This window comes from Dendrobates tinctorius, unplaced genomic scaffold, assembly GCF_039654945.1.
Source record: "Dendrobates tinctorius isolate UK_male_01 unplaced genomic scaffold, ASM3965494v1 ptg000154l, whole genome shotgun sequence".
Taxonomy (NCBI): Eukaryota; Metazoa; Chordata; class Amphibia; order Anura; family Dendrobatidae; genus Dendrobates; species Dendrobates tinctorius.
Genome location: NW_027361821.1, coordinates 17,398,358 through 17,410,899, shown reverse-complemented (window position 1 = coordinate 17,410,899; position 12,542 = coordinate 17,398,358). Strand labels below are relative to the sequence as shown.

The window sequence follows — 12,542 nt, the reverse complement described above, 5'->3', positions numbered from 1 at the left end:
AGAGATATTATCTCTTACATCGGTCCTAGAGATCACAATCTACATTCTAAATGAATGTATTATTGTGTTTTTGTAGTGTTGGAGGAAGCTGGAGTACCCAGAGGAATCGGGTATGGGCTGAACATTCAGGTGTTTCCCTTCAATCAGATTCTAACCCAGGTCCCCAGTGATGTAAGTCACCAGTGCCAACGTGCTACTCTGAATAGGACGGTATAGCAGTGCCCTGCACCTCTGGTGGCCGAGACCCCTGGGCACTGCAGCCTTTTCATTCTCTGGATTAGTGTGGGTCCAGAGGTTGCAGAAATAATTCTCTTCAGAACCAATTATGGCATTTGTATGAGTTTTGCTGGATAAAATAAACATGATTCACCTCTTTTTACTTAAAGGAATTTTCCTTTCAGTGTAACTTAGCAGTTGGAAGGAATGCTTATAAAAGTAAAAAAAGAAAAGACATACTTGCCTCCAGAATCTGGCCTTTGCTCCAGCATTGTCACTATGTTCGTCAGACCAGCAGAAAAGATGTCTTGATTAATGATGAGCGAACGTACTGGGATAAGATGTTATCGGAGCATGCTCAGGTGCTAAGAGTGTCTTCAGCATGCTCAAATAATATGTTTCTAGACCCTGCGGCTGCATGTGTCGCGGCTGTTCGATAGCTGCAACATATGCAGGCATTGCCTGTTTGTCGGACAGCCACGAGACATACAGGCGCATGGACTTGATCATATTATTTGAGCACTCCGAACACACTCAGCACCCAAGCATGCTCTGATAACACCTTATCACCTTATCCTAGCACATTCTCTCATCACTTGTCATGAGTAATAGTCCTGTAATTGTTGGTCAAGATGACATCTCCTCCGTTATGGCACAGATGGTTGGAGCAGCTGTGCTTGAGTGAAGAGCCGTATGCCATCTTTTTTTTATTTATTTTTTTAACAAGCATTCATTTCCAATACTATTAAAACAGACCAGAAAATTCTTACATCCATTATGCAAGAGAATTTTCTAAACCTTTAGGCTGTGTGCACACGCTGCAGATTCTGCTGCGGAATTTTCCACGCGGATTTGATGAAAACCGCAATTAAATCCGCAGGTCAAAAGACCTGCGGGTTATCTGCAGTTATTCTGCGGCTTATCTGCGGTTTTCCCCTGCGGTTTGACACCTGTAATGGAGCAGGTGCCAAACCGCTGCAGAATCCGCACAAAGAATTGACATGCTGCGGTTTTGAAACCACAGCAAATCCGCGCAGAAAAATCTGCAGTGTCTGCACTGCGGTTTTCATTTCACATAGGTTATAATGGTACTGTACACCGCAGCAAAAACTCTGCAGGGCCAAAACTGCTGCGGATCCGTAGCAGAATCCGCAGCGTATGCACACACCCTTAAATTCTATTATCATTTTTATCATTGCTCATGGTTGTGAATTCCTCATTTTCCATATCTCCGGCTGTAATGCTAGAGCACTCTATACTCAATATGGTCTCTGCCTAGTCTGGTGGAAGCTGGTGTACGTTGGATCTACAATACAATTTTGAAGATGTTGGTGAACTTTTCTTTTTACCTTTTGTGATTCATGTCCACACTGTAACCAAAAAATTGTGAAACAAGGTAGGCATCTCCAAATGAAATCTTCAAGCTTTATTGCATTTACGAAAGGTTAAACATTCCTCATGGCGATGGTGAAACACACACTGACGCGTTTCTGGCGTCCAATGCCACATTAGTCATAGACGCCAGAAACGCGTCAGGGTATGTTTCACCATCATGTGGAATTTTCAACCTTTTGTAATCAAATAAAGGTTGAAGATTCTATTTGGAGATGCCTATCCTGTTTTGCAATTCTTTTTGGATGCTCTCTGCTGGTCAGCAGCATTGGACATGGCACTCAATCAATGTATGCCTGTCTTCATCATAGTAATTACGGTGAGAGCCTTTTTTTTTTTTATCAAGCGGTCCTCACTGTAACCTGGACTATTTTTGACCGTTGCATCAGGACGCAGTATGTGTCCACCATTCCCAATACTGTCTAAACCACATGTTTTCTTTTTCTACCAGAATTTATATACTTTCCATAAATATGCCAATTCTTTATGTTGAACTTTTAATTGTTTTTTTTCTACCAAAGATTACAATAAAATATCTTTTTCCCCAGCTAAACGAGCTCAACAAGTCTTACCTATTCTACGGTTCTTTGTTTTGTGTCATCAGAAAAAAATGACACTTCACATTCTGTTCTGTGCACAAGGTCATTAAAAAAGGATTAACAGCCGGGCCAAAAACAGGGCTTTGTGTCACATAACCAATTTCATGTACATGCTCATCAAAGTAACCATGGTTGGGAAACAGATCTAATAATGGGGTTGCCTTAACAAAACAGCCCATTCTTTGCTTCTGAGAGTTGTGGGGTCTTCTGATCCTGGTAGCTTTACATCCTAAATCCTCACCAGGCAAAGCTGCTATTACCAGAAACCGTTGCGGCTGCGCCTAGATTTCCTTGCTATAGTTAATAGCTGCTCTAAATGAAAGTTCTTAAAGCATATTCTTCAACAATGTAAGAACATCTGCTACAGCTTAGTAAATTGCGTTTAAAGAGTAAGTAGCGTTTTATTTTTTTTTTACGTAAACCTGAAAATAATCATCTTTGTAATATATTTTAATAGAGAAATCACCTTTTTTCCCTACTGAACTGATCTTTCATTCTCTAAAATTCTCAAAATCTGTCTTGAGTGAATACGGATTTTTCCATAATTGAGATAGGAGATGGCAGTTGGTGCTCATAACGTTCTAAGGAGAACAGTAACTGTGGTTTCAGGAGAACTTGCAGCAGAATGTCTAGTTCTGCACTCCCCTCACAAGCATCAACTGTCATCTCCTACTTCAGTAAAGGGAAAGAGCGGGAACCACCATATATCAAATAAATTAGTATCACCGAATAGTAGCCAAATCATAGATCATATAAAAGGTCACTTTTAATATAGTAATATGCAGCAAGGTAAAGGTAAAAAAAAAATTAAAATATAATTTTGTGCAATTGTAATACACAATTTAGCTACTAATTGCATAAGAAAAATCCCTTTGGGTGCATATATCAAAGCACCGTTCATATAGTTATATTTTCATTGGTTTATTTGGGATCTCATTACCCTATTTATTATATCTGGGAATATGTGCAATACTGATATCTGCCTGTACCCTTTAATCTCTTTCAAAATTTTTGTGATTCTGGGTGTCTGTTTTTTTGGGCTGTACTAGCCTCCCTCTCTGATATATTTCAAGTGCCATATGGTATATCAGAAGCAGGTTACTATCTTGACCTCATTATTAACATAAGGTGTACCTTACTGTTAAGTCTTTTTGCACCCTATACCTTTGTTACAGGATTATTTAGGGAGAGAGAGGAATAGCCGTCAATGAGTGGGGGCGCCACTGCGCAGGATTGAGGTTGCCAACCTCCGCTGGTAGGTAGGGAGACAATAGTATTATATTAGGGTGTTTTTTTTGCTCCTCCTTTTTCCTCCCCCCATAAATACAGACCCTCTGTTGTTGGGGTTATGATTGTATATTGTGTTATGCTGTATGTGTACACTTTTTTACATTTATATTAAACGTTACGTTTTATATGACCTATCTATAAATTGGGTACTATTCGGTGATCCGTAAGGGAAAGTCTGTCTAGCAACCATGACAATGGACTGTAACTGTTGGACAGGAACCCAGAAAACTGCTTCTTGCCTGCTTACGTCCTTGGCTCTTCATTCGATTGTCCGACCTGGTGCAAAGTCATGTGTGCATCACTCCGCAAAGATGACATTGTGCAAAGCCAGGTAATCAAATGAGCCTCTAAATAAGTGACATGCAACTTTACCCATAATATATATCCCGGCTATGTAACAACTTCTCTGAGTTCCCTGAATCCCCATAGATATAAGAAAAAACGAGATCATATATTTAGATAAAAATGCAAGTGTGAATTCCGTTTGTTTTCTCTGGAGTATGTCCAGTGCTAACTACTTATGTGTACGTAGTATTTGAATGTATTTTCTTCCGACAGGTCAGTAACAGTGTCCTGAGCGTGTACAGCGGAGATTTTGGGAGTGTAGATGCGCAGGGAACAGTTCAATTTTCTTTAGATTATGATGAGAAGAACCGTGAATTCCAGATCTTCGTGGCTCAGTGTAAGGACCTGGCCGTCGTGGATGAGAAGAAAGGACGATCAGATCCGTCAGTATTAAAATGTTACTATTCCTCATAAATGAAATGATTTTTCCGTTTATTTTATCCACACCAAGTATACCTGATCTCTTTGGTTAGCTTCATTGCAGTCATACGTGTAGTGGTGTGCTGTTCTGTATATAAACAATGTATATCCTTTTGTCCTTTGATGGATATTCTGGGATTTTATTGCTTACACATACTTTATCTACTGGATTTAGTATTTAATGAAAAACCAATAGCCTTGCAGCAGAAGAATGATCACCGGATGGTTACAAGTTGCTGGACTACGTCATGTGCACACTAGCTACAACAGCGCTATTGTTTAGCTTTTCTTCTGTGCTCATCGGTAGCGACAAAGTGGAAAGTGTTTATTATGAGACATTGGATATTTCCAGCACGTGAGAAACCTGTTGGGCAAATGTTGTGTCACCTCCAAGTGCAAACAGTCTACTTTTAAGATGTACCTGTGTTAGTGAAGTTTTTTTTATACCGGTGCCAAAAATAAGAATAAATGTTGACAGTGCCAGCAGACAAAAAACAAAAACACAGAGACGTTATGCATGTGATTGTAATTGCTGGGAACGTTTATTGCAGTGTTTGCTGGGGGTTACACTTTCTATAGTTGTACAGAAGTGCAATGATGGCATGACGCAATCCAAGGAGCATTTGTCATCAGAAAATGACCTACCATTTAAATAAGGTTTATTTTCCATGTATTGTGTCCCATGTTCCAATGTTTTATTTTTTTATTTTTCAGATTTTTTTTTATTAAAGTTACAAAATTATTATTAGTTTTCAGCAATCTCCTTAACTGCAGAGGCAGGATTACAATGACGGCTAACACCTCTATACCCCGCTGATAACACAGGATCCACCAATCAAAATAGGCGATGGAATCCTGACCCCGCTCGCTTTACAATAACCATTGCACATGCACATTAGATGCCTCTAGACCAGTGGTTCCCAAACTCCAGTCCTCGCGGACCCCAACAGGTCAGGATTTCCTTAGTATTTCACAGGTGATGGAAGTATTATCAAGGCATCAGGAATCCTCTCACATGTGTAACACTATGGAAATCCTGAAAACATGACCTGTTGGGGTCCGCAAGGACTGGAGTTTGGGAACCACTGCTGTAGACAAAACACAGTTGATGTCTGTCTTGCTGCTAATATATACACGTGTTATATTGAAACCTTAGGAAGCTACAGTTTAAACAGCCCCAGTGATTAATATAAAAATTAATTTTTTTTTTATTTTAATAGATTGTAAAAAAAAAATCAGGTTTTTATGATAATTTTCTTTTTTTTTTATTTTAGATCTTTTTTTTCATAACACGATCTGTACTAATATATATACATATATCTGTATATATATAAACTGTAATTTTCACATTATCTAATGAAGCAATGTTAGACTTGTACTTCATGTTATTTCAGGAAACAACACGTACATTAGTAGCAATAGTGTTGAAGTATCTAATGAGCATATGCAAAGGTCATTGTGAAGGGAAAAAGAGTAAGTTCAGCTGTGAAATGCATTGTGAATACTGGATCAGCTGTGTATTGTGCTATTACTTGTCATTGTAATCATGTCTGTGATGATAATGAGACTGCTAAAAACTTCCTGAAAGAACAGGAAGTATGACTCTCTAAAATAGCCACGGTGCAGGATTTGTAACTTTTAAATACAGAAGACCTGGGGGAGCTGGCCTTGATAATACCTAATATGATTGGTAGATCCTGTGTCATCAGCTGTGCATAGAGGTGTTAATCTGACATTCTACTTCTGCCTCTGATGATAATGAGACTGCTGAAAAGTCTTCATTAATGAAAAATAAGTGTGATCTTAAGAGAACTCTGGTGGGTCAGTGTGAGAATTGCAAAATCTATTAGAGGGAGTGGATGGTGGATTAATACAGATTGTGATTTCAACATTTTTTTTAATCTATTTAAAACCAAAACCTGATCTGTAATTTTCTTTTAATACATTCCCTTTAAACTATATAAAAACTAAACCAATTGCTAATTGTCTCATTACCCAACAAGATCATGAATATCCAAAGAACATAGCTCCTTTATGTATCTGCAGTATATATTCCTAATTTTTTTGTGCTAATTATATCGCTGCTCAACTGGGACTTTCCAAGTATGAGATTATAGCCGCAGAAACAATGAAGTCGTTATGTCGGTGATACCTGTAGGGGTGGAGCTGTTTGCTGTTATCACTTTTCTATGGGTTTTATAGGAAGGAACGGGAAGTATCTGTAAATTGTTGTCCTTTGTCTGGTCAAAGAAGAAAAGTGCAAAAGTGAAATGTTATTGAAATGCAGATATTCTTTGTAGATTTGTGTCTGTGTATATTCTATATGAATATTTTATTTATATTCCCCTTCACACGGAAAAAAAATCAGCTTTTTATAATCTCAGCGAAGCGGTATGGGTGTTTTTTTTTTTTTTCAACTAGAGCCAGCATATAACAAGCACTGAGATGTTATGGAATAATGGAATATTCTATGCTTGCATACATTCCAGGGCATGACCAATTTCTACATGGAAATGCAAATGTGCAAAATGTGAGATCTAAAGCTGCGTTATTTCACACACAGATACTAGCAGCAGGCAGTACACCCACCATAGATCATTACTTGTAGTCTTCTTCCCCCATTTCATCATCTTCTATCAGATATACAGAATATGCTCCCCGGTAATATAACTAATTAAGAACAAAACAATTCTCAGTGTTATGGTACTAACCATAATATAATAACATTTTCTAGGTATGTCAAGACTTATTTACTTCCAGATAAAGCAAGGATGGGAAAGAGGAAAACATCTGTCAAAAGAAAGACGACCAATCCAATTTACAATGAAGTTTTAAGGGTACGTCCTTGCATTTGCTTTACGTTGCAGCAGTCTGGAAATGTAGAAATCTGTGTTCTTTTTCCCTGACGTGTCCCCTATTCCTCTTGGACCATTGGATTGTGTTATGATATACCCTGGTGCTGTGTAATATTTAGGTTGGGAGTATAGCGCGATCTTCAGGAAACAATGCATTGTTAGTGCGAATCGATTCGCAGGCAAGGTCCATCAGCCATGGCGGTAACCGGTGATCGCTGGACGGGTCCTTTGAGAACTACCTCCTGCTTGCCAGCATCCGTGGCTCTACTTTTGGTTGGATTGTCTTGGTGCAGAGTCTGCCTGCCCATCAACCAACGTCAAGGTGGTCCCAAAACCTTGGGAAAAGCCAAGGTGGTCCCATAACCAAGGTGGTCCCAAAACGTTGATGGGCAGACATGATTTGGCCAAATTGTGTGCAAAGCTTCTCATACTTTTTCCTAATATTCAAAAGCCGTATTGCTATTCATATTTCATATATTCCACATTGACATGCTTTAGCACCACAGAATGCAACCTTTTTTGTACATTGTGTATGGAGGTAGCTGCTCCTGGTATGCACTTATTCGGACTAGCTTGGATGTGCCAGTCAGAGTTTTGTTATTTGGAGGTTAGCTTAGTGACCAAGCACTCTGCCCTTCACCATGTGGTGATTTTAATTACAGCAGGTTCCTAGCTACCCATGAGTGCAGGCATTGCTGAGAGAGGAGTCCACATTCACCCAGGAATTCAGACATCAGCCTGAGGGCAGAGACACACTGCCGTATTTTTGTCCGAGAAACGCATTGTAAAACTCGCACTGGCTGTCTGCTCTCCTGACCTGAGCTTGACAGCTGCATAGTAATCCATCATGCTGTCTTGCTCAGGTCAGGAGAGGTGCCTGCCAGTCAGTTCAGTGCGATGCGATTATCGCACAAGAAATATGCCAGTGTGTCTCTGCCCTAAGAGATGCATTCACATTGGTTAGGGACCCATCAGTTTTGGGACCACCTTGACGTTGGTTGATAGGCAGGCATGATTTGGTCAAATTGTGTGAAAAGCGTCTCATATTTTTTCCTAACATTCAAAAGCAATAGTATTGCTATTCATATTTCATATACAGCTCTGGCAAAAATTAAGAGACCACCACATCAAATCCCTGTCATGGCCAGCCCAATCTCCAGACCTGAACCCCATTGAAAACCTCTGGAATCTAATCAAGAGGAAGATGGATAGTCACAAGCCATCAAACAAAGAAGAACTGCTTACATTTTTTTTTTATTTAATTTTAACCATTTCTCATTTTTAGAAAAAAAAAATGCAAAATTTATTGCTTGGAAATTCGGAGACGTGTTGTCAGTAGTTTATAGAATAAAAGAGCAATTTACATTTTACCCAAAAATATACCTATCAAGAGAAAAATCAGACAAACTGAAAACTTGGCAGTGGTCTCTTAATTTTTTGCCAGAGCTGTATTTCACATCGACATGCCTTGGCATGATAGAGTGCAACCTTTTTTGTACATTAGATCATGTTTTATCCATGCTATTATTTCATTTAACAAGTAACAACATCAACAATGACATTCTTTTATCTCTCACTGTTGCTAGTTTTCCTTTTCCTGGAGCAAAGATTTAAGTGAATTTGTCACCAGATTTCTTAATACAGAATATATATATAATATATATATATATATATATATATATATATATATATATATATTCTGTATTAAGAAATCTGGTGACAAATTCACTTAAATCTTTGCGCCAGGAAAAGGAAAACTAGCAACAGTGAGAGATAAAAGAATGTCATTGTTGATGTTGTTACTTGTTAAATGAAATAATATTATATTATTGATCTTATTCCTGTCGTGGTGGGTGTACTTACTTTGAAAACTCATCTCAGAATGGCTGTACAACCTTTTTAAAGCTTAAACTCAGTCTTCAACCCTCCTAAATGGTTTGACAACTCCTCAGTGTCCCTCCTCCCTGCTGCTGCTGAGATCTCACACTGTTCAGTACAAGCTGCAGCTGTCATTCAGGCTGGGTGGGCGCCGACTGAATATATTTGGATTTATGGGCTTTTCTAACTGTACAATTGGGCTTAGAAAATTATTATTTTATCAGGATTATACAGCCATTTTATCATGGATTTTTTATCATAAGAACACCAAATTCATCAGTTCTTAGAGAGCCAGGTCATAGTATATTCTGTTTGTAATGAGAAATATGGTGATGGATCTGCTTTACGTTTGCAGCCTTGGCTCTCTATATAAATACCCTGGCTTATATCTAACACCTACCCCACAGCACCATCCCCTCCGGATGTTTTCCCTGCCAATTCCCCCTACGTTCTCCACTTATTTACTGATTTACCTAAACTATGTTTAATTTTCTATAGGCTTTGATGGATGATACATTCAATGCTTTGGTTTTTTTTCCATTCTAGTACAAAATTGAAAAAATGGTGTTGCTGATTCAGAAACTTAATCTCTCCGTGTGGCACAACGACCCACTTGGCAGGAACAGTTTTCTGGGAGAACTAGAGATTGATCTGACCAGTTGGGATTGGAGTAATACAAAGCCAAACTGGTATACCCTAAAGCCACGGGTATGTAAGCATCCTACCACACATAGGGGGGTGCATAGTTATTGTGTATGGTACCTTAGTGGACAAGTCTCATATAAAGTGTAAAATTAGGTGAGCTGCGTGTATTTTCAATGGGGCATCGCCAATGAGACCAAAAGGAGTCAGCATTCATTTTTTTGCTACTTCAGATATGAGATGCAAAACAATCATCTACCTCCGTTACTTTTGCCCGTGGAAAGCTATGCTATATCCTTCCATGTAGCAGACATGATGATAGCGTTGCATCTCCTAGTGGAGGCCGACCAAAATAATCCGTGCCAGATATATTGTAAGACCACCATATGACAAATGACAAATCTGACAATGACCAATGAAACTCGCGTTCTTCACTATACTGCTGAAAAGTCACACTATTGTAAGGTATTGTATTGTAGCTAGCCATTTTCATCACATGTTGAAATATTAATAAGCTGTCGGCATTTTCATTAGCATCAGAAATAAGTGTGTTGTATAAATGACCCACAATGTGGGATAGGCGGACATATAACACTTATAACACTGCATGTTTACTGCCTCCAGAGCTTATCTGCAATGAATGGTGTGGATCATCTCGGCGTTATGAATTTGTCCATTAGGTATATCCCTCCTGGAAGTCTCGGTAAGATACTATAGAAGTAGTATTTATTTACTTAGATTAGGGGTATTGGCTATTGGCCTAATTAAATGGACCTATTTCAGCCCATTAATAATCGACTGTGTACAAGTTGATGGGAACCGGACGATTGTTAATGGGGTCAGCCTGTCCTCATACAGGGTAGTGTAGTTGGCATGGGGATAATTTTTATAATAATCAGTGCTGGGGGTGTGGGTGGACAAGGAGGCACGAGGTCAGTTGTCCTTTAGTGATAATCTCCTGCTGATAAAACACTGATTGTATTGAAACCACAAAACACAGCCTGGGAAGTGACACATCCCTGTAATCGGGGTCTCTGTTCCTACATCTTGGTGCTATTAGATTACATCCAGAGATTGGCTAGAGACTAGCTACTACTGTGCTTGCAAGAACAACAAACTGGACTTCTTGTGGAGGACTGTGCAAGCAGCAGCCGGATTTCAAAACAAAAGAAGTCAGTAGAGGTGTAAAATGGAAAAACCCTTTTAATCCATATTTTCTGCATTTGCTGTGTGCTCCAAACGTATAACGTGACCACTTTGTATTGAAAAACGCAGTTCTCTATGCTTTTTAATACCTGACACATAGAGACTGTCTATTTATAATGACAGGTTTCAGGTACATATTGGGTTAGGAATTAAAAAGCAGAGTGATCTGCATTTTTCATTACATAGTGGTCACGCTATACGTTTGGCGCAATCCGCATATGTGGAAAATGCAGTTTAAAATTGGGTCTTTGAAAACATAAGACTCCATCATGGCACAAGTGTTGCATAGTAGACGCTGTCAGCTTAACAACGCTAGGTAATCTATGGTTGCCTTGCTAAGGAGCGGGAGAAGCCGAGCAGATTGACTCCCTGGTACATTAGGCACAAAGATTGATTGAACATTGTCAAGATACTACTTACTAAATGAAAAACCTTCTGTATACTTTAGGTCCCAAGCATCCTGCCTCAGGGGAAGTCCATATCTGGGTGAAAGATACTAAAGATTTACCGCAACTTAGACCTTCTGGGGTTGACTCCTTTGTGAAGTGGTGAGTATTTGAGAGTTTAGATGTTTTGTTGCCCTAGTGGCAATTTGTAATGAACATAGACAAAATAACATGGAAATGAAGATATAGCTAGCTATTTGTGGGGGTCTCAACCCCCAGACTCCCAACAATCAAAACTGTTGACATATCGCTAGAACTATTTTCTATATGTAAAATTATCACCATTAACAGACAGCAAAAAGACATAAAAAACATAGCAGAAAAAAGGCAGCTGTCCTCACCAACATAGAACACTAATGCACTGCAGGATGCAGCAGGACCCCCTTGATAAGGGCGGAGGCAGCACAGATGGATAAAAATGAAACGACCACTCACAAACCGGCCATAAAGGGGGTCTCCTTGTGTTAGAATTGCACACAAATAAGGCTTGTATAGGGCGCTGGTCACACACAGGTCATGCACAGTGTCTGGCTTGCAGCCTATTAGTGACACCCATACTATTAGATTAGGCGGGCAGCCCAGCACTATATAAGTGCACCCCTCAAGGACATGCACCCGAGTCTACAAGGCCAACATTGACGGACCTGTCTGCATCCTGCATAGAAATGAAAAAGTGCAGTAAACGCTATAAATAATATGCATGATGTATTGGTCCAAAATACACAAGCTCTAAACCCACATGACGGACCCTCATTGTCTCGAGTCCCTATACTAAAAGCTGGCGTATTTTGGTCAACATATTGACAAGACGGAAGCTCCCTCGACTTGGTCTTCTCTCGGCTTTGTGCAGTGGATGATTTTGCAAACTCCCCTCTCCCGCTCTCTGACCACAATCTTCTTTCATTCTCTATAAAGAACTGCCAGGCTGCTCAGGTCACCCCCACTGTCCAGACTTATAGAAACATACAGGCCATTAACACCCAGAAACTTCTGAAGAACTTGCAGTCTTCATTGGCCCCTATCTCCTCCCTCTCATGTCCTGATTCTGCATTGAAGCATTACAATGAAACACTTCAAAGTGCCCTGGATGAATTTGCACCCCCTATAAATAGAACACCACAACACAGACGGCGACAACCCTGGCACACGGTGCAAACACGTTTCCTGCAGCGGTGCTCCAGGTGCGCCGAACGTCTGTGGAGAAAATCCAATCTACACGAAGATTTCATCCATTTTAAGTTTATGCTTAGAAC

At 39.6% G+C, this 12,542-nt stretch overlaps 1 protein-coding gene across 3 annotated transcripts in view; it reads left to right on the top strand.

Annotated features, from left to right (window-relative positions):
• Window positions 1–12,542, top strand: part of LOC141050927 (synaptotagmin-like protein 2) — a 174,986-nt gene that overhangs the window by 159,043 nt on the left and 3,401 nt on the right. For all 3 annotated transcript variants that reach the window (XM_073547633.1, XM_073547635.1, XM_073547634.1), the window contains exons 11-15: window positions 4,056–4,225; window positions 6,997–7,099; window positions 9,542–9,703; window positions 10,262–10,340; window positions 11,292–11,391. In XM_073547633.1, the coding sequence (XP_073403734.1) occupies window positions 4,056–4,225; window positions 6,997–7,099; window positions 9,542–9,703; window positions 10,262–10,340; window positions 11,292–11,391 (614 nt within the window). The remainder of the gene's footprint in view (window positions 1–4,055; window positions 4,226–6,996; window positions 7,100–9,541; window positions 9,704–10,261; window positions 10,341–11,291; window positions 11,392–12,542) is intronic.